This window comes from Trichechus manatus, unplaced genomic scaffold (assembly GCF_000243295.1).
Source record: "Trichechus manatus latirostris isolate Lorelei unplaced genomic scaffold, TriManLat1.0 scaffold00003, whole genome shotgun sequence".
NCBI classification, from domain to species: domain Eukaryota; kingdom Metazoa; phylum Chordata; class Mammalia; order Sirenia; family Trichechidae; genus Trichechus; species Trichechus manatus.
The window spans coordinates 5,066,878-5,088,229 of record NW_004443939.1 but is presented as its reverse complement, the minus strand read 5'-3'; the positions used below and the strand labels follow the sequence as shown (position 1 = coordinate 5,088,229).

Here is a 21,352-nt window from a genome sequence, read left to right as displayed (position 1 = left end):
TTAGCTAATGTGTTTTGTACACATTCTCCATCAGTCAGAACCTCAGTGGTGAAAAAGAGGGAGTGACACTTCAAACATTTAACAATATGGAAAACTTTCATTGTTGTTGTTGTTAGTTGCCATCCCATTGGCTTTGACTCATACTGACTTTATAACAGAACAAAAAGTTGCCTGGTCCTATGCCATCTTCATGATTGTTCATATGTTTATGAGTTTAAATAATGAGAACTAATGTTAGTTGTCCTGCATGTGATAATGGCACTGTGGTTACATAAGAACACATTGGTATTCTTGGACGATCAGGTTGCAGAATTTAGGTTCAACAAAATAAACACATATGTGCATATAAGACAGACAGTGAGAGAGAAGAGCATGTGCACACTCCTGAGCACAAAGTACCAAAACGTTAATGACTGATCAACCTAGGTAAAAAGCATAGGTGTTTAATATACCATTCTTTCAATTTTTCTGTAGGTTTAAAATATTTCAAAAATGCTATCTGGCTAAAAATATAGAACAAACAACATATGATGAGTTTTCATCAATATTTAAGAAAACACTGGAATCTCCATGTGTGCAGAGTAGAAATGTTCTGTTGGGTTTTCAAAGCTGTGAGCTTTCTGAAGCAGATTGCCAGGCCTGTCATCTGTGGCACCTCTGGGTGGGTCTGGAACACCAACCTTTCAGCTAGTAGTCAAGCACTTAACCATCTGCACCACCCAGAGACCTAGATGACATAAATAGGCAATTGATAAAAAAAAAAAAGGTGGTAGATAAATATAAGAAAAAAATACTTATATTTAATAATCAAAGAAATGCAAGTTAGAACAGCAAGATACCGTTTTAAGCCCAACAATTTGGCAAAACTGATACAGATATATTATACTGACATATGATAAGACTATTACACAGGTATCAAAACCATATTTTCAGAGAATAATTATTGATATGGAAAATATATATATGATACAATAAGTAAAAGAAAAAAAAACAATTGTGCAAAACGAAAAAGAGGTAGAAAAAGAGTCTAAATAATGATATTATTCTTGAGATCCTTGAGACTGCATTTGGAAAGTGACTACAGACTTGAATCAATAACCCAACCATTACCTTCTCCTAACAGACTGGCAAATAACCATAAGAACAATAACAGCACAATAATACCTATTATAAACGCAAAACATAAAGAAAAATGCAAATAAATTTTAAAAGGGATTACAGTTTCTAAAAACCATAAATTCATTTATTTTATGGTAAATATAGAATATTTACTAACAACCTACATAGCATCATACAGTGAACTGGAGGAGAGACGGAAGGGAAAATAAAGAAATGTAACTATATAAATAAAATAGTGAGAAATACATGGGAAAATAAAGAAGTGTGACATTATATATGCAGACCTGTTTTCCCTTACGCCACAGAAATGTCTCAGAAATGCTAAAATGTTACCTCTAAACTGCCTCTTGTACGTAAGAGGCCTGGTCATCAATTTTTTTTAGTCCAAAGCAGCAAAAATAAGTGAACTGAGAACTGATGAATCTCCCATGCAGAAGAATTCAAAAGAATTTATGTAGATACTCTGCCCTCAAGGACTGAAGCGTAACTCCCTACCCCTTAAGTGTGGGCTGTGCGCGATTCCTTCTAGGTGTACAACCTGGGAAGGGGAGAGAGGAGAGGAAGAGTAACTTTACTGTGGAGAAACTGATGAACACTACCTCAGTCAGTTGATCTAGGTCAACACCAACAGTGATAAGTCATGCTGACAGTATGCACCCTTGGTATGATGCAATGAGAATGGCACCTTACCTCTGAGCTCTTACTCCCAAAAACTCATAACCCCACTCTCATCAGAAGAAAAATAACAATCAAATTCCAATTGAGGGACATTCTACAAAATATCTGACCAATATACTTCAAAAGTGTCAAGGTCATCAAAAACAAGGAAAGTCTGAGAAACTGTCACAGCCAAGAGGAGCCTAAGGAGACATAACTACCAAATGTAACATAGCATCCTAGATGGGATCCTGGAACAGAAAAAGGATATTAAAGGACTGGATACAGTATGAGCTTTAGATAATAATATGTATCAATATCCATTTATTAATTGTGACCAATGTATCATATTAATGTAAGATATTAATAATAGGGGAAATCAGGTGTGGGATATATGGCAAATCTCCGTATTATCTTTGTAACTTTGCTGTAAATCCAAAACTATTCAAAAGTAAAATGTTTATGTAAAAAAATAAATTGACAAGATGTACTTTTTGGTAATTTAAAGAATGCTGCCAATCCTTGATTATCTCGGAGAAATTTCTCTTAGATCTCAGTGCTAGAAAGAGTTCTACTTCTCCTGAAGAGCTGTCAGGTTTTTAATCTGTTCACTCAGTTAGTCGTGTTCCATCTTTGCTTTGGGCACTAGGAAGCTCAAAAACAAATTTGCAGCCTATAAGTAATTATGTAGAACCTTATAATATCTATAAAACTCTTAGCTTCACCTTAGTTATTCTACTAATATTTTTATTCCATTCTGATTTCTTTACATTTTTTATTGCTGTTTTTATGTTACATATTATCAGTCTCCTCAAATCTCTTTAGCAGGACTTATATATATGAATATGTTTTAGTCTGATTACATAAAATTTTATTAATCAAATTTCTGACTTCCCGTATCTGATGTTACCAAAATTCTATACAGTTCCCCATTCAACGGCCAGAATGTGGCAAATTACTAAAGCATTCAGCTTCAGTTCTTGTACTTGTAAAATGGTAATAACAGCACCTGCTTTTTCCAGTGGTTGTGAGGACTAAAGGAGTTAACATTAATTAATATACCTAGCACAGGAAGAGCAAAAGCACTAAATAAATAACTACCACTATTATCATTATAACAAAAAATACTAACATAATAAAAAGAATGGAGCTGAATTACAAATAAGTCATAGGCCAGGTGGTGATTTTCACTATGACCCAGATAAACAAGACTACTTGCCATATTTTGGAGGAAGAGAACAATAGTTTAAGGGGAGGGAGCAAAAAAAAAAAAAAAAAAAGTAGGGGAGGAGAGGAAAACAGAGACGGGAAAATAGAGGAGGAGGAAGAGTTCTTACACAGTGTCACTACCAAAAACAAGTTTGAAAGCTTTAAGACAAGGTGAAATCTGATCTCTTGTTAGCTTTGAATCCACTAGAATAATAAAAAGAAAAAATAACACCCCCTAGCCTTTTTGGCACTCAGTTCTCCAAAGCCTCCCAAAACAATCACACGTAAGAGCCAAATAAACACCAAATCTGAACCTCTCCTTGGCCCAGAGAATGCCAAGTTCACTTTCTATTGCCCAAACCAAGTTTTTTGACACTGCCAAAAATTCAGACCCTTGTCTCCCTTATTCTAGAAGAAGGGACAGATAACGGGGATTTTTCATTAGAAAACCATTCATTGAGTAAGTATGTGCTACGTTTTATCCACACTACCTCTAACTTTCTCACCAACATTGAAAGAGCTTGTAGATGAGAAACTGAGGTTCAGGCGGGTAAATAATTTGCTTAAAAGGTTCCCGAAGATGGTACATGGTAGAGACACCTAACCCCAGTCAGTCTGACAAGGACTTCTGTCTTTCCACTGTGCTAGAAACTTTACATTGACTCCCTGCCAAAATTGATAAAGGGAACTAAATAAATAGCTAATTCTTATTAAAAAAATTTCTCAGCATGGCACTGGAGGTTTTTCTATCTGTTGTTGTTAGCTGCCATTGAGTCAATTCCAACTCATGGCAACCTGATCCCATGTGTGCAGAGTAGAACTGCTCCATAGGGTTTTCAAGAGCCTGTGATCTTCCAGAAGCAGATTGCCAGGCCTGTCTTCCAAGGCACCTCTCGATGGATTTGAACCACCAACCTTCTGGCTGGTAGTCAGGGGCTTAACTGTTTGCACCACCCAGAGACTCCTTCTGTTACCTCCTTCAATCCATATAAGAACCCCGAAGTGTAGGTGTTCTCATCATCCTCATTTTACAATCAAGAAAGCTTAGAGGAATTAGTTGTTTCACCCTGACCACAGAGTACTGAGAGACGGAGGAAACAACAAAGAAAGATGTAAGATGTAGGTGGGCCAGGGAGAGGGCATCCCATCATTGCAAAAGAACTCAGAGCCCCATTGTCCAAGATCCACAGGCTCTGCTCTAGAAGAGAAGGTAACTGGAAAAGAAGAAAACAGCAGGAGGCCTCTGAAGGTGTCATAAGTATGGGGGGGATGTAAATTTATACTAATGAAAACAGAATGAGTCATGAACGTCCCAGCCAATAATAAATGGCAGTGATGACAGGACAGCCAATAATTTCTGAGCATTAAACATTCTGCTTCCTCAGAGTATGAGATTGTCAAGAGCTGTGACTGAAGCCCCCAGGTATGTTCTGATAGACAAACAAGTAGCCGTTCATTTTTAAATTCACCCATTGTTGGAGTTGTTAGGTGCTATCCAGTAATTCCAACTCACTCCGACTCCATGTGACAGAGTAGAACTGCCCCATAGGGTTTCCTAGGCTGCAATCTTTACAGAAGCAGATCGCCAGGTCTTTCCTCTGCAGAGCGTCTGGGTGGGTCCAAACCGCCAACCTTTCAGTTAGCAGCCAAGCATTTAACCCTTGTGCCACCAGGACTCCTTACCAAAATCATTAGGCCTTTTAAAATAATCCCAATCCCTCACAGGTATGGAGCACCTTAGAGTTACATATTACTTTCATGAATATTTGGTTAGGCAATATTGTCCAAACTTATCTGATCATATAGCCAGGTGGGGCACCTGTTAAACATACAAATTTCCAGCTCTCCCCTCGAGATTCTGATTCAGTGGGCTTAAAACCAGAGGCCCTGGGGATCGATGTTTAAATGATTCAGGTGATTCTCATCATCAGGCTACTTTGGAAAAAAAATTTGCTTTAATACAGTGAAACCTGTGAGAGCCAGAACTTGACGGGACTGCCTTGTTTTTCCATGTCTCAAAAGTTTTTGCCTTTGACAGGGTGCAGTCTTACCATTTTTCTATTGCTTGTTTTAGTGGAAAATATTTGAGTTATCCTTCTCTGACAGGTTTCCACCTTACACAGGTCCTGGCTTTTCATAGGTTCTACTGTATAACTTTCATAACAATCTTGCAAGTTAGGTATCATAATTCCCATTTTGCAGATAAGCAGAGTGAGACTCAACCAAGTAAAGGGACACGCCCAAGGGCACACAACTAGTGTGTGGCAGAATCAAAGTCTACGAGTCGAGTCACGTTGAGACTCTAGGGTGTGTGTAAATGTCACTGCATTTAAATCTATCTCAGCTAGAGCTAGCTTCAAAAAGCCTATTCCTTGTATCTTAATACAGCATCAGACATGAGGAAATGAGGGGGTGGACTATCCAAAGTCATCAGAAAGAACCAGGAAGGAAGTCAAAGTGCTGGGTTGAATAATACCTGGAAAAATGAGAAGGAAAGCAAGGTCCTCCTCCATTTCTACTTCCATTAAATGAGCCGTCTATTGGTAACTGTTAGCATTGCTTTGACTAATAAGTCCATTTGGCTAAAATGATCAAACCAGGTAGGTTTCAAGTAATAATTACATTTCTTTCACTATTGCACAAAGGTTAAAAAAAAAAAAAAAAAAAAAAAAACCCTAGAGAAAAGTTCTTCCAGAAATAATTTTTGAAAATCAATGTCACACCAAAAGAGGAATGCTCCAGACGAGACCTTCATCCACACACTGCCCCAATCCTGTGACAACAGGGTAAAGTTCAGAGCCTTTATCCCCAGAGAGAGGTGAAGTTTCGCTGAGGTCATTTTCATATGCATGTGGATCCCTTCCATCCTGAAACCTTTGGCTAATGATCATTTCATGGGGGGAATAATCGACATGACGAATGACGTGCCTATGAAACACTATCCCCTCTCTGGCAGCCCCTGCTGCTGAGATATCATGCCCTTATCAACTCCCTACAAGTAAAGGTGCAAACCCTACAAAATGAGATAGACAGGAACAGCACAGGGAAAAGGGTACTCCTATCCCCAGCTTTGCCTGAGTTTAAATAAGAAAGAAAATGGGGAGAATTTAGCCATCTCTGAATCATCTGACTTTAAGGTACAACACCTGTTCCCCTAAATATATATACATTTATGCAGGTTTATCTGTCAGCTGGGACATAATCCTCTTCGTCACAGGTTTGTTCAATCCAGATTTTAAATCATTTTCAGGAAGAAAAGACTAGCACACCGTGTGTATCCCCTGAAACCTAAGATAAATATGAAAACAGACCCGCCAAACTTTAGGATTTCACTTCCAACTTGTCTATATATACCCATACACACACTCACGCTGCTAATTACAGCAGTCGCAATTTCACACTTAATGAGATATTTTCTAAGCGTCTCAGTAATGTAGCACATACTTTATTTATAACATTTGTAATTTATTGAAAAATAGTTGTTACCTTGAACATACAGACCTCTACAATCTGGAAAGATCCAGGTACATTTACATAACAAGCAAAATAAGTTCATAACACACTCATCCAGTTAAAGTCAGCTTCCTTGAGAAAAATTATCTCCCATCTTAACTTTAGGAGCCAAAACTAATATTTGGCATTTTACGCACCATGTAAAGAGTGCTTTGCAAAAACAGTCACATTTAACTGTGGATTTTTCACATCTCCTTCAAATGTGCCCAATTTTAACGAATGGTCTTCACCTTGGATACCCACATTCCAGGCCTCATAGGAACAATGGTGTTGGGATATGTGCAGTGGAAGTGGAAGATGGATTCAAGATGTTCCAAGTATGCAAAATCACATGTGGATGTACAAACAGTATGTCAGTTAAAGAGAGTTAAGAAAGCAATACATATGCAGAAACCTGAGAATGGATGAGTGCAAATAAAACCCAACTTGTAATTAACATACCGTGTTGTGACACCTGTTGCCTTCCACGATAAGAAGTCTGGGAGATCAAAGAAATGCCCCGCCTTATCCCAGCAAGTCTCTCTCAAGTTCTGCCAAATTAAATATATATTAGAATCAGTTATGGGTTTTTTCTACCCCTCTCCATTTTCAATAATGTTTCATAATTTTCAAAACAAAAGTATATCTAACAGTGCCCATTAAAACATCTGTTCAGGAACTGGGAGGGGAGACTGATATAAAAGCAGTACCTATATAGGAAAGAAAAATTGGCACACAAGTATTGATCCTTTCAAAAATGACTGTAATTTCCCTTTTATCCTTCTTTGCCAACGTGGAGAGGGAGGAAATACACTCTAGGAGGAGTATGCAATCCATCTTCCCAGTGACGGATGAGAAGATGTGCTTGAACACATGTAATAACATTCCAACACTGAGCAGCTGCGGGCTGGGAAGAAAATACCACTAAGAAAGTACTCAATGAAACTGAAGGTGCCCTGCCATGTAAAAATTTCCACATACCAACCGGTTCTAAAAGCAATAGAAGAGATAGTCCCTGCCCTCAAAGAACTTCCAGTCTAAGCCAAAGAAAATTACCAAACGATCAAGCTGTTATTGTAAAAACTGTAAAGACTTGTTTCTTCCAGTTTCTTTCACATTCCAAATGGCCACACTTTTTCTTGTCTCTGGGTTTTTTCAAGTATGCAGTTGCCTCTGTGTAGAACATTCATTCCTTATCTGCTACTCTTTCCCTCCCAGGATCCATGTCCCCCAGCCCTCTTTGATTAACCTCTGTATACCTTTCCTCAGGGAGTCTTTCCAGGACCTCCTACTCAAGGTTGGGTCTGGCTGTCATACAACCCATACCACCCTTTATTTCAGTCTGAAATTATTTGTGTAATAGTTTTCTTTCCTGCTAGACTGTAAATTCTACGAGGTCAAGGAGCATGTCACTCTTGTTCATGTTACCCTATGATGACTGTCTCCCCTCTTTCCCCCACCACAGGAGTGGACGCCCAGCTGCCAAGTAGGTACTACGTAACTCCAGTCCCCTTACCACATCTGCATACTTGACTGGACCAGGAATTAACATGTGACCTAACTAAGCCAATCAGATTCCTTCTCCCAGAACTTTAGAATTGGGATCCAAGTGGAGCCACTGAAACTATGACTATGCATGGAATTGGAGGAGAGATAAAGTTGGAAACTGTAAAGTAGCCATTTTCTGTTAAGTACCCAAAGAAGTAGAACTTCATAAAGAGAAGAGTAAAGCAGATAGAAGCAACAAGAAAGACTTCCCACCATCCAGGAAAATTTCCAGGTCGATTTCAATTACTCTCTCCTCAGAGGCTACAAGAAAAGGGAATTCATCATAAGCATAGGGTATCTTTGGGAACCCAAGGGCAACAATGCAGAAGTTCCAAAAGAACCTTGGCAAGACATATCCCAGTACCTGCTACAGAGTGACACACAGTAGGCACTCAATAAATAGTTGTTGGACAAACAGACAAACCACAGTTTCACCTTTCAATCCCTCTTATGTGAGGAGTGCTTCAGGGTTTATAAAGGAAGTCCACATGTGTCATCTCATTAGAGCTACACAAAATCCCTGGTTGCTATTACATCCATTTTACAGATATGGGTCTTTAACCCACATTTACCCTCAAATTCTGTGAGTTCTTTCTATTTCTGATCCTCCTTTCATACCACTACTATATGAACACAGACTTCTATGTGCAGGTAAACTGAGTATTATCTCAGGAACAGGGTCCCATTAAACAATAATAACAAAAACATCACAAGGGTTCAGACGTAAAAGGCAGAGTTTTAAGCCCATATTCAGTTATGTTTATTTGTTTTAAATTCCTAAGCATTTGTCTAAGAGCTTATATCTAGGAAGGGATCTGCCCTACACTTCTCTTTGAAAGCCCATAATTTCTCAACATTAAACAAAGCAAAACTTAAAGTTTACTACTAATGCCTAACACAGCTATGAACTAGTAGTATCTTCATACACTAACAGTCCACAATCAGAAAATGGCAGCCTTTGAAACTACGTGAGTCAAACTAATAGTATGCCTTCTGGATAGTTCTAAAAATCTATTTCCATGTGCTTTGTGGTTTCAGTGAATTTGGTGGTCAAGGAGAAGAACAAAAGGCAGCCTCCTTCTAAGGGCTTCAGAAATACAAGGCCCATCACCAGAAATTAACCACCAAACCCACTGCAGCAACAACTAGTGCTTCAAGCCAAAGCTGAATAACTTTCCTCAACTCAGAAAACAACTGCTTCTGTTAGATCTTGTGTACAGTCATTAAGACCTTACATAATAACAGCTTTCAGCCTGTAGCCATGCAGACAGCCACTGTGGACAATGGAACCCAAGTAGAATGTCTCATAGAGAACTTCAGGCCTCTTGCTGAAAAGAAACATACTAGGAGGAGTGGCGGCTGGAGAGTTGAGGGATCTGTTGTTGTTGATATTTGCCATCCAATCAGCTCCAGCACATGGCAACCTTATATGTAACAGAATGAAACATCACCAAGTCCCATGCCATCTTCACAATCTTTGGTATGTTTGAGCCCATTATTGCAGCCACCATGTCAATCTATCTCATGGAGAGTTTCCCTCGCTTTCACTGACCCTCTGCTTTACCAAACATGATGTTCTTTTCTAATCATTGATCTTCCCTTATGACCTGCCCAAAGTAAGCAAGACAAGGTCTTGCCATCCTCGGTTCTAAGGAGCATTCTGGCTGTATTTCTTCTAAGACTGATTTGTTTGTTCTTCCGGCAGTCCACGGCATATTCAATATTCTTCACCAATACCACAATTCAAATGTGTCAATTCTTCGATCTTCTTTTTTCATTATCCAGCTTTCACATGCATATGAGGCAACTGAAAAGATCATGGCTAAAAAAAATTTAAAAAATAAAATACATGAAATATAAATATTAAAAAAAGAAAGAAAAGACCATGGCCTGCTTGGGTCAGGTGCACCTTAGTCATCAAAGTGGCATCAAAGTGATGTGCTAGCATGTGATATAAATGATATTGTTCGATAATTTCCTCATTTTATTTGATCACCTGAGAGCTTCATTTCTTCTGGAGAGCACACTGGCTTCATCAGTCAAAGGCAGAGACCCCTAGCCAGACCCCTCTATAGGATAAGGAACCAGAAACAAAATGTTATTAGAAGTATGAGGTCTCAGAGCAGAAGATACCAGTATTCTCTGCTTTCTTCCAAAACCAAAGTCCAGAGATTAGTCAGCCAAAAAAGAAAAAGAAAAGAAAAGGAGGGAGGGGAAGAGTTTGCCTGGATGAGAGAGGCTGTCTCCGGCAGCCTGCTTCCTTACTGTAAGATGCTGACAGACCATCTGTGAGGACCCCATGCTGGTCCTATGCTGGATGACATAATTCACAAGTGCTTTGTCATCAGACGTTAGATTAGTCAAGAATATATCAGCCCCCAAGGATGGATTTTTAATCCAGTTCTGTGGAAAAACCTCTTTGCCCCTCCCCCTATCCTGCTGGCACAGTTTCAACCGAAGACCTCAATCTTTCTGAATTAATTCTATTACTGTAACAGCTGGGCCTGCATCAGGACACAGCCATCATCCTTTTATATCCATCCAGTACTTCTTCAGCAGTTTACAATAGTACCCTCTTGTGTCTCATCTCCACTGCCCTCGAGTCAATTCCAACTCATAGAGACCCTACAGGACAGAGTGGCACAGTGCTTGAGATCGGCTGCTAACCAAAAGGCAGTCTGAATCCACCAGCAGCTCCTTGGAAACCTTACGGGGCAGTTCTACTCTGTCTTATAGGGTTTCTATGAGTCAGAATTGACTCAACAGCCATGGGTTTTGTTTTTTTTTTTTGTTTTTTTTTTTTTTTTTGGTGCCTCATCTCATTTTAGTCTCAGGGCAGTTCAGAGATGTGTCAGTGATATACAAAGCCCCCATTTAAGGATATAGAAATGGAGGTTCAGAGGACAAGGGCCCAACCCAAAGTCACCTGGGGCTTCTAAAGTGAATGGTTCTTCATTCTATTATGCCACAGTCACCACCATGAGGCTCCCAGGCCTATTCGAAGCTGTGGGCTTTGGCCTTTTGGAACTGTCAGTATGGAGCTATTGCCACTCTTAAAGAAGAAAAAACAAACTAACAAACAAAAGCTCTTCCAAACACATTTTGCATACAACTTCAAAAAGTTCAAAAGTTTCAATTTCAATCCCGGTCAACTCACTTCTATATGTACAAACAATATACAAGTTAGCGAGAACACACAGCATGCCCTTAACACATGCCAACTTTAGTTGTATATCATCATGTGAAAGCTGAGCCCAGTTCAAACTAGGAGCTCTGTGTGCTGAATGAGTTAAGTCTTTCTATCCTCCAGTTACCAAGCAACTAGCAAAAACTAGTCTTTTCAAGAAAAAAATAAATCAGCAATGATTTTGGGTGTATGACCTGGCACTAAAAGGCTTCTGCATTCCAATAACAATCCGTTGAGCTAAGCAATCCCCCAGGCTTGAAAGCAACCAAAGGCAAGAGCTTAAAAAAAAAAAAAAAATCATCTATTACTTCATAAAACCACAGCATTTCTTGGGAGGAGGCTACTACTCAAAACTCGCTCAGCTGTGGGTGTCAGCAGAGGGTGGAAATACAGCAGTATATCCAAGACTCAGGGCCAGGCAGCAGCCGCCCTACCAGTCTCAGAATAGGGAGAGGGAGCTTTCTGCTTTCCCTCCCACTGAGGTGTCCAGGAAAGCTGTAAGGTCTCTGCTGGCTTCTAGACACCAAGGAAGCTTGCAGGGAAAATGAGGCAGATGTTGCAATGTATATCGAGAAACACCAGGGTTTAGGAGCACCAACAGAAACTAGGGATTTCCAGTTAAAAAAGGATCACCCAAGTATTTTGTTATTAATTGCACAGGGATTTTCTCTGGGCTCTCTGCTGTATATAGTAAATAAAAGGGACGGAGCAGAGCTCCCTAATTCCCCACTCAATAAACAATCCTGCCCAAACATTCCAAGTACTCATGATGTTGTTTTCCAGCACAACTATTCATGAAAAACCAAAACCTTATCTTCATTCTATGTTCAAGATTCCAAATTAGGGTACAGGCTGACAGCTTAGAGAGGAAAGGTGCTTCAAGAAGAAACTTAATCCTCAATGTCATTCTTAAAAGAAAAATGATGCTAAAAACATGGAAGGGGTCACAATCACCAACCAGAAACTTCCCAGAATGAAAGAAACAATTATGTTTCAAACACCCACCCACAAGAAAAAGACCAAACACTGGGAATATTTCAAGTCAGACAGGCAGATAAGCTGAAAGATTTGTGCTACTAGAGCCATTTTCCTAAAATCTTAAAATTTACCATTCTACTCCTTTGTTTAAAATGGTTCGATAGCCCCTCACTGCCTAGACTCACACTAACTTCTTAGGATGGTTCTCAGGACACTTAATAATCTGGCTCCAACCTGGCCTTTATTGTTACTATGATTAATTTCTGGGCCCATCTTGCATCACCCCTCTCCTAGCACTCTCCTCTCAGCTCACACCTAATTTATTTCCCCAACTGCATTATGCTCTTTTATATTTCCATGCCTTTGTCTAATGCTGGTGGCTCTACCTGAACTGGCTTTCCCATCTTCTCCCATTATAAAACTTCTACTTGTGATTCAAGATCCAGTTCAAGTGTCACCTTTTCTGTGAAGCCTTCCATCCCACGCTATATCCTAATTATACATTCTTGAGCCTAAGTCCGCCTCTAAGTGACAAACTTCTGGAGGGTAAAAGCCAAGTCTAACTCATGGGGAAAAAAAGCAAGACATTTCAGGAGGTATAAGGAAATTTAAAGCTGGGCCCTTTTAAAAGGAAGTTACAATGTTGCTGGAGAAAGATCTACCCAAAGAAAAAGGTAATTAATAAGATGATTTATGGCAATAATGTAATCAGCCTGATACCAAGGACTGGTGAGTCAGCCTCATCACTTTATCATAATATTTTGTGTGTAGCCATATATCTGCATCTAATGAGTAATCACAGACATGGTTCAAAGCAAGGGAAGGGCTTTGGGGCTGGGGTAGCCAGAAAAGTCTTCCTGGAGGAGAGATCTGAGCTGAAGTCTAAAGATCAAGTAGAATAAATATCTATACTACTGCTGAGAAGATACCCAAGAAACAAAAGTCTAAACTGACAAGACAGATTACTCACTTTAGAAAAGGATTCTGTTACCTGTGCCATCATAAAATTTATTTGTAAAATAAAATAATTCCATTGCATAATTTAAATTATTTAATGTTCAAAACTAGGTTTACACATATCCTCCGACCTCCCCTGGAACCCCACTGCTGGATAGCAAGGTAAACTTTTAATCATAACTAGAGCTGACTTCCCAAACATAAAAATGTTATCATTTTATTGAATACTGATCATAATCAGCAAGGCTGGCTTTGTCCAGAAGTGTAATCCCACCATACATATTAGGAAAACAAGGCTTTGGTAAGTGGGGTCTAAGAACTTTGGAGTCAGGCAGATCTGTGTTTAATAACTTCCTACCTGTACAGTTTTAGGCAAATTACTTAATTTCTCTAAGCTCCAGTTTCCACAAATGTCATATTCCCTGCATCTATCTCAGCATGCTGTGAGAACTAAATGAAATAATGTAGTATGTTTCATACATCAACAAGATTCACTCTAATTACTGCTACAGGGCTTCATATTTTTCAAAGCACTTTGACATGTATGATCTCATCTGATCTGTATAATTCTTTAAGGCAGGGAAGGCAAGAAGTTACAAACCTCACCTTGCAGATTAAGAAACTGAAGCCCAGAGAGGAAGTATGATCAAGTGTCTTGGTTATCTAGTGCTGCTATAACATAAATACCACAAGTGGAAGGCTTTAACAAAGAGAAATTTATTTTCTCACGGTTTAGGAGGCTAGAAGTCCAAATTCAAGGCACCGGCTCTAGAGGAAGGCTTTCTCTTTCTGAGGCTCTGGCGGAAGGTCCTTGTCTCTTCAGCTTCTATTCTTTGGCTCCTAGGTGATCTTCATATGGTGTGGCATCTGTCTTCCCCCATCTCTGCTTCCCTGTTTGCTTGTTTAATCTCTTTTATATCTCAAAAAAGATTGACTCAAGACATACCCTACACTAATCTTGCCTCATTAACATAACAAAGACAATCCATTCCCAAATGGGATTACAACCATGGGCATAGAGGTTAGGCTTTACAACACATATTTTGGGGGGATACAATTCAATCCATAACATCAAGGTTACACAACAGAGACGTGGCAAGAAAAACTAAAATCTGGATCTCTAATACTCAATCCTGTTCTTGTCCATGAGTCTGCCTCCCTAAAGCATAATAACATGCAGAAATGACAGGAGGAAAAGGAGAGAGATGTCACAGTGACATGTTGTTAGGTGCCACAGAGTTGTCTCTGACTCATGATGACCTTATATATAATAGAATGAAACGCTGCCTAGTCCTCCGCCATCTTTATGATCACTGTTATGTTTGAGTTCATTCTTATAGCTACTGTGTCAGCTGTTACTTCTCATTTTGAATTGTGTCACATCAGCAAATGAAGGTCCCCCAAAGGCTTTACTCCATCTGTATCATTAAAGTCGACTCTACTTTGAGGAGGCAGCTTTTCTGAGTGCCTTCCAACCTGAGGGACTCCTCTTCCAGCACTATACTGGACAATATTCTGTTGTTATCCACATGGGTAGTATTATCTATGGAAGAAAGGAGGGAGGGAGGGAACACTAATATGTAGAGAAGGTTTTGGAATGTGTAAGAAGATCTTAGAATTTAATTTAAACTCCCAATTAACTCATGACTGTACCCACCTCTTCACCCCCATCTTCACTGTCCTATTTTCAGTCCATCATATTTTGTCACCTCTATTATTGCTATATCATCTACAGTATTCTACAAAAGTGGCCACAATTCTTCCCCTCTCTGTATTGATGACCTCTGCAATATGACTCTGTAGCTCTTCTCATCAAGAAGAGGAATTTATTTCTCCACCACCTGAATTGGAACTCACCTTATAACTTGTCAATGGAATGAAACAGAAGTGCCACTGTGCTCTTCTGAATTGAGGCTTCAAAAGACCTTGTTTTCCCATTCCTGGAGTGTAGTTCCACCATGTGAGGAAGCTAGAGCTAGTGTGACGGAGGATGAGAGAGCGCATGAAGCAGGGACAAACCATCCCAGCCAAGGCTCCAGACATGTGAGTGAGCTGAGCAGAGTCAAGAACTGCAAATCTCTACCGACTTTTCAATAAGTTTAGCAGAGACAAGAAATACTGTCTGAGCCCTTCCCAAAGTACCAACATGCAAAATTGTGATGTAAATAATTTTTTAACCCACTAAGTTTTGAAGTAGTCTGTTATACAGCCTCATAACTTTCAAGTCTTATCTCTTCAATTCCTGCCCTCTACACAGCCAATTAGAATAGAATGTTATTGTTGTTGTTACGTACCATTGAGTCAATTCCAACTCATAGCGACCATATATACAACAGAACAAAAACACTGCCTGGTCCTGCGCCATCCTCTCTATCTTAGTTATGCTTTAGCCCATTGTTGCAGCCACTGTGTCAATCCATCTTGTTGAAGGACTTCCCTGCTGAAAAGAATGACCTATATAAAACACACATCTGACTATATAAATAATTCATTTACTCAATAAGTATTAATTTGATACACAGTCCCCAATCCATGGGAGCTTTCCATCTAGTATGCTTTATATCCTTCAAAGCCTTCTGCTACCTTTGCGGTTAAAGGTCAAATTCATTAACATAGCATATATGACCCATGCCTTACTCTCCAGCTTCATCTCTGACCATTTCCTGAGATACTACACTAGAATTACACATATACATATGCCTTAGTCGTCTAGTGCTGCTATAACAGAAATACAACAAGTGGATGGCTTTAACAAAGAGAAATTTATTTTCTCACAGTCTAGTAGGCTAGAAGTCCAAACTTAGGGCGTCAGCTCCAGGGGAAGGCTTCCTCTCTCTGTTGGCTCTGGAGGAAGGTCCTTGTCATCAATCTTCCCCTGGACTAGGAGCTTCTCCATGCAGGAACCCCGGGTCCAAAGGATGTGCTCTGCTCCCGGCACTGCCTTCTTGGTGGTATGAGGTCCCCTACTCTCTGCTTACTTCCTTTTCCTTTTATCTCTTATAAGATAAAAGGTGGTGCAGGCCACACCCCAGGGGAACTCCTTTTACACTGGATAAGGGATGTGACCAAGAGTGTTACATCCCACCCTAATCCTCTTTAACCACAGGCAGAGATTATGTTTTATAACACATAGCAAAATCACAAAATGGAGGACAACCACACAATACTGGGAATCATGGCCTAACCAAGTTGACACATATTTTTGGGGGACACAATTAAATCCATGACAACGTACATTGTGTTTTCTCTCACCATTATATATTTACTCATACTGTAGTCTATCTGGAATGTCCTCCCTTATTCACCTGGTGAACATGAACTCATCATTTAAGACTCAACTCAGGTGTTACCCACGCCATAAAATCATTCCTGATCCCCCTGAGTTAGATGCTCCTATGCTGTGCTCCCAAAATACTCTGACTTTCCCTATCATTGCACTTTCCATCATTTGTTTACATGTCTTTCTTCCTTACTAGACAGAAATCTCCTAAAAGGCAGGGACTGTGTTTTTTAGTCTCTCTATTCCTAGCACCTAGCATTGTATATGATAAATAGACGATGTGTAATGTCAGCTGAATGAATGAATAAATGAATGAATGAACAGAGATGTAGAAGCTAAATAAGAGTTAGTGAAAATGAAAATAAGGAATGAATGGATAAATGAATTAGGTTGTGAATAAGAACTGTCCCAGTTTCTCTTTTTCATTCAAGTTAATGGCTTTTCACAGTCTGTTTTAGGAGCAGAGACACATTCTAGCCAAGCCAGACTGCCAGGAAGATAAATTTCACTTCTCGGGGTGAGCAGGTCCTTTGGAGAAGCTTCATTTTAATTGGAAAATGGATTCATTCACTTCCTGGCTTGAACTCCTGGGTCAGTGCAGCACCCTGTTGAATGGCTGCCAAGCACCACTGAACAGGGGGGCTGCAGCCAGGAAGTCGCTCCATCACATGTCAAGTGCCTTGGGACATCTGAGGACAACCTGATGTTGGTCCAGGCTGGCAAGCTCACATAAGTGCCTCTTCCTCTTTCTTTACCAAATGTCCTTCAACCCAAACTTCACATATCCCCAGCCCATAAAGGATGGCTGTACTTTGCTACTTCAATGATCATTTCTTGTTGGCTTCTTTGGGTATGTATATCCTTAACTTGTTAATTTATACCACTGTTGAGGAGTTTGACTATCATTTCCTGCAGGGAACGGACAAGAGACTCAACTGAGAAATTTCCTTCACAACTCAACTAGCAGAATAGGATCAGCACTTCATGAACCCTTCTGGAACTCTTATAGCAACATATCCTGCATCTTTTGTCAAGGGGCCCTATAGAGCGGGCAGGAGTTGATAAGGTTTTTTGGTTACCTGACTCCAAGGTTCCTCTTCAGTCTCACCTCTAAACACCTTCACCTATCAGCACCCCTATTTGATGACTCTGCAAACAGACTGATCCAATGGCAGTTCTCCTAGTGCAGTATGTTGCTATACTCTGATGTGCCTCTGTACACTGTGTTCCCTCTACTAAAGGCAGCACAATACAGCAGCTACAAGCACAAGATCCAGAGCCAGACTGCAAGGATGCATATCCTGGCTCTCATACTTCATTGCTGTGTGGTTGTAAGCAAGCTACTTAACTACTCTATACTTCAATTTCCTCATACTATAATAATTACAGGATGGGGTAGTGGTTCAGTGGTAGAGTTCTCACATTCCATGCGGAAGACCCAGGTTTGATTTCTGGCCAATGCACCTCAACTGCAGCCACCACCCATCTCTCAGTAGGGGCTTATGTGCTGCTACGATGCTGAACAGGGTTCAGTAGAGCTTCCAGACTAAGATTAACTAGGAAGAAAGGCCTGATAATCTACTTCCAAAACTCAGCCAATGAAAACCCTATGGATAACAATGGTCTGATCTCCAACTGATAATGGGAATGCAGTGGAACTGGGCGGAGCTTTGCTCCATTATGTATGGCATTGCCATGAGTTGGGGCTGATTCAAAGGCAGCTAATAACAACAACATAATAATTATGGAGGACAATAACAGTATCTACACCATAGGGTTCTGGAGGGATTGAATGAGTCTGGCACACAGTAAGCATTTGTAAGCACTTCTTAAATGATTGTTCTTATTATTACATAAAATGCCAGTTCTCCTGAGCAGGGACTTTAGAGTCTGACACATCTGACTTCAAATCTTGATTCTCCTACTTATTAGTTGTATAACTTTGGCCAGTATGGGTCTCATTCTCTTCATTTATAGGAATGTCTAACTCATAGTTATTGTTAGTAGGATTTGATTTAATGAGATTATACATCTTAAAGTGACCAGTCTGGCATATCCCCAGTAAATGTTAGTTTCCTCCACAATTATATGTGGGCCTATCTGTCTCACCTACTAGACTCCTAGCTCCTTGTAGGCACTGACTATAATTTATTCATCTGAATCCCTAGAGTTAACAGCAAATAACTATTTCTCAAATGAAATATTTATTGACCATGCATCAATTTATCCATCAGTCGTGGTTTTGGCCAGGTATGAAGGTAGACCTTAGGTCAATTATCAGTTTGGTGGAGCAAAGAATCTGTGCACGTGGGACACTCAGGAGGAATCTATAAGGTATTGCAGAGTAATGTCAAGTTCCAAAATACCTGATTTAGAAACTAAGGGTTCTGGATGGTCACAGAGGAAAGGTATTGCTATGGAAAGGAGGAAAAGGAAAGGTGTTACTTCAGAGGTAGTATCTGACCTGGGTTTTGAGAGAAGGCAATGACTAAGGAAGGTAGAAAAGAGGGTAGCCAGGTGGGGGCAACTGCTTGAGCAAAACTGCAGGAAGAAGAATGAACTGGATCCATTAGCCATAGGGAAGGACTTATGAGAAGGTCAGTCTGAGAGATGTAATAAGACGTAAATCTGGATTTGTATTAGATACTCAGGTCAGAGTTGAGCAGAAGCTGACTGGGAAGTACAGTTTTGGAAAGGATAGGACAGCAACAACAAGCTGGAAAGCCTGCATGGGAGAAGAGACAGGAGGCAGAAAGACCAGTTTCCATATACATTTCTGATCCAGACAGAGGAGAAAGGGCAGAAAAAAAGGAAGAAAGAAAAATTGAGACAAGAGAGAAAATGAGCAAGAAAGAGAATTAAACAAGAAGGATCAAGTAAAAGAGGATGGAGAAAAAAGTAAAAGTAAAGTGAAAGATGGAAAAGGGAGGAAAGGGAGGATGGGGTGAATAGAAAGGCATGGTTAAACATGAGAAATGAATAAAATGAGAAGAACAGAAAAAGGAAGTAAAAAAGAAAGAAAAGAGTGATAAAAGAGAAAAAACTGTGTGGAAAACAACAGCAGGACCATGATAATGTCCCCAACAAGAGACAACATGGAGAAGGAAGGGCAGAAAACAGAGACTTGCTCTGGGTCTGCAGGCTGACTGTCCTCTGGGTGAATGAGGTCATGGCTGATGTAACTGTGTCTGAGTCACACGCCCACCAAAATAAGAGGTGGAAAAGCCCCTGCCTGTTATTCAGTCCCATCCTCCTGGCCAAGAGGAGTTAATTGACTGCTTTACTCTCTGGGGCTATCTAGTCTAGTCTCCAGATGACTGAACTGAGGAGAGCTTCTCCTTCTGCCCCCAGAGGACACTGCTGCCGCAAGAAGGCTCAGAGCTCACCTCCCACTCAGCTTTCAGGCCCAGGCCCTTGAGATGGAAGAGTCAGAAAAGGTGAGCCAAACAGCTTCTGGCTTTTCTCTGACTGTGGCTACGATAAACCAGCTCCATCCCATGATGCCCAATATTATGGACTAAATTGTATCCCCTAAAAAAGAGATGACGTTCTAACTGCCGGTACCTGTGAATGTGACCTTGTTTGGAAATAGGGTCTTTGAAGTGAAGCATCTACAAGCCAAGGAATGCCAAGTATCGCCAGCCGTCACCAGAGGCTAGGAGAAAGGCATGGAACCGATTTTCTCTCAGAGCCATCAGAAGGAATCAATGTGACCAACACCCTAGTTTTGAACTCTTAGCCTCCAGAGCTATAGATGATAAATTTCTGTTCTTAGAAGCCACACAATGTGTGGTACTTTATTACAGCAGCCCTAGGAAATGAAGGTATCCAAAAAGCACATTTTCATAATGAATTGTGTTCATTACACAAAAGGACTCAAAAGGTGCTTTGTGATTGACTCACTAAAGAGCTGTCTCACATACTAAGTTCTAACCATACTGTATCTATAGCCCCATGGCGGTCTTGTTTTCTCAGATTATAAGACCTTTGCCTGTGCCATTACATCCACCTGGACTGCCCTATGCAAGCAACCCTCAGTGCTTACCTAACTCCAATTCATCCATCAGCCACTAGCCTACATATCACCTCCTTATTGACTCCTCTCCCCTGAATGTGTTATACTTCCTGAGTACCTTGAATTTCCATTCCATTTATGCTTTGTCTCTTCTTCTAGAATAGGAATAGCTTGAGGACAGAGACTTTGTTCTGTTTACTAATATGTTCCCAGCATCTAACAAAGCACTTGGAATAAAATAAATATGCAATAAATATTTGCTGAATAAATGGATGTCCTTGAACAATTCTGACCAGAACTGAATAGTACCACAATGTTTTTACTCTGTTTCTAAAACATACACTCATTCTTCTTTTTTTTTTTTTTAATTCTATTGTGCTTTAGGTGAAAGTTAACAGTTTAACTTCTCATTTAAAAATTGATACACATATTGTTTTGTAGCATTGGTTGCAAACCCCACAATGTGACAGCACGCTCTCCCTTCCACCCTGGGTTCCCTGTGTCTATTCATTCAGTTCCTATCCCTTCCTGCCTTCTCAACTTGTTTTTGGGCAGGAGCTGCCCATTTGGTCTCATATACTTGATTGAACTAAGAAGCACACTCCTCACGTGTGTTATTGTTTGTTTTATAGGCCTGTCTAATCTTTGTCTGAAAAGCTGGGGGTGCGGTTTCAGTTATGGTTTAGCAGAGTGTCCAGGGACAATACTCTCGGGGGTTCCTCCCATCTCTGTCAGACCAGTAAGTCTGATCTTTTTTGTGTTAATTTGAATTTTGTTCTACATTTATCTCCTGATCTGTTCGGACCTCTGTTGTAATCCGTTACAGAAGTAGGTGGTGGTAGCCAGGCACCATCTAGTTCTCAGCTGGTATGCACTCATTCTTACAGCTGAGAAATGTTTACTGATGAAG

General features: G+C 40.1%; 1 protein-coding gene across 1 annotated transcript in view; it reads right to left on the bottom strand.

Moving 5' to 3' along the window:
• FGGY (FGGY carbohydrate kinase domain containing) overlaps nt 1–21,352 on the bottom strand; it is a 557,022-nt gene that overhangs the window by 432,621 nt on the left and 103,049 nt on the right. The window contains exon 5 of the mRNA XM_004368991.2: nt 6,940–7,028. Coding sequence (XP_004369048.1) covers nt 6,940–7,028 — 89 coding nt within the window. The remainder of the gene's footprint in view (nt 1–6,939; nt 7,029–21,352) is intronic.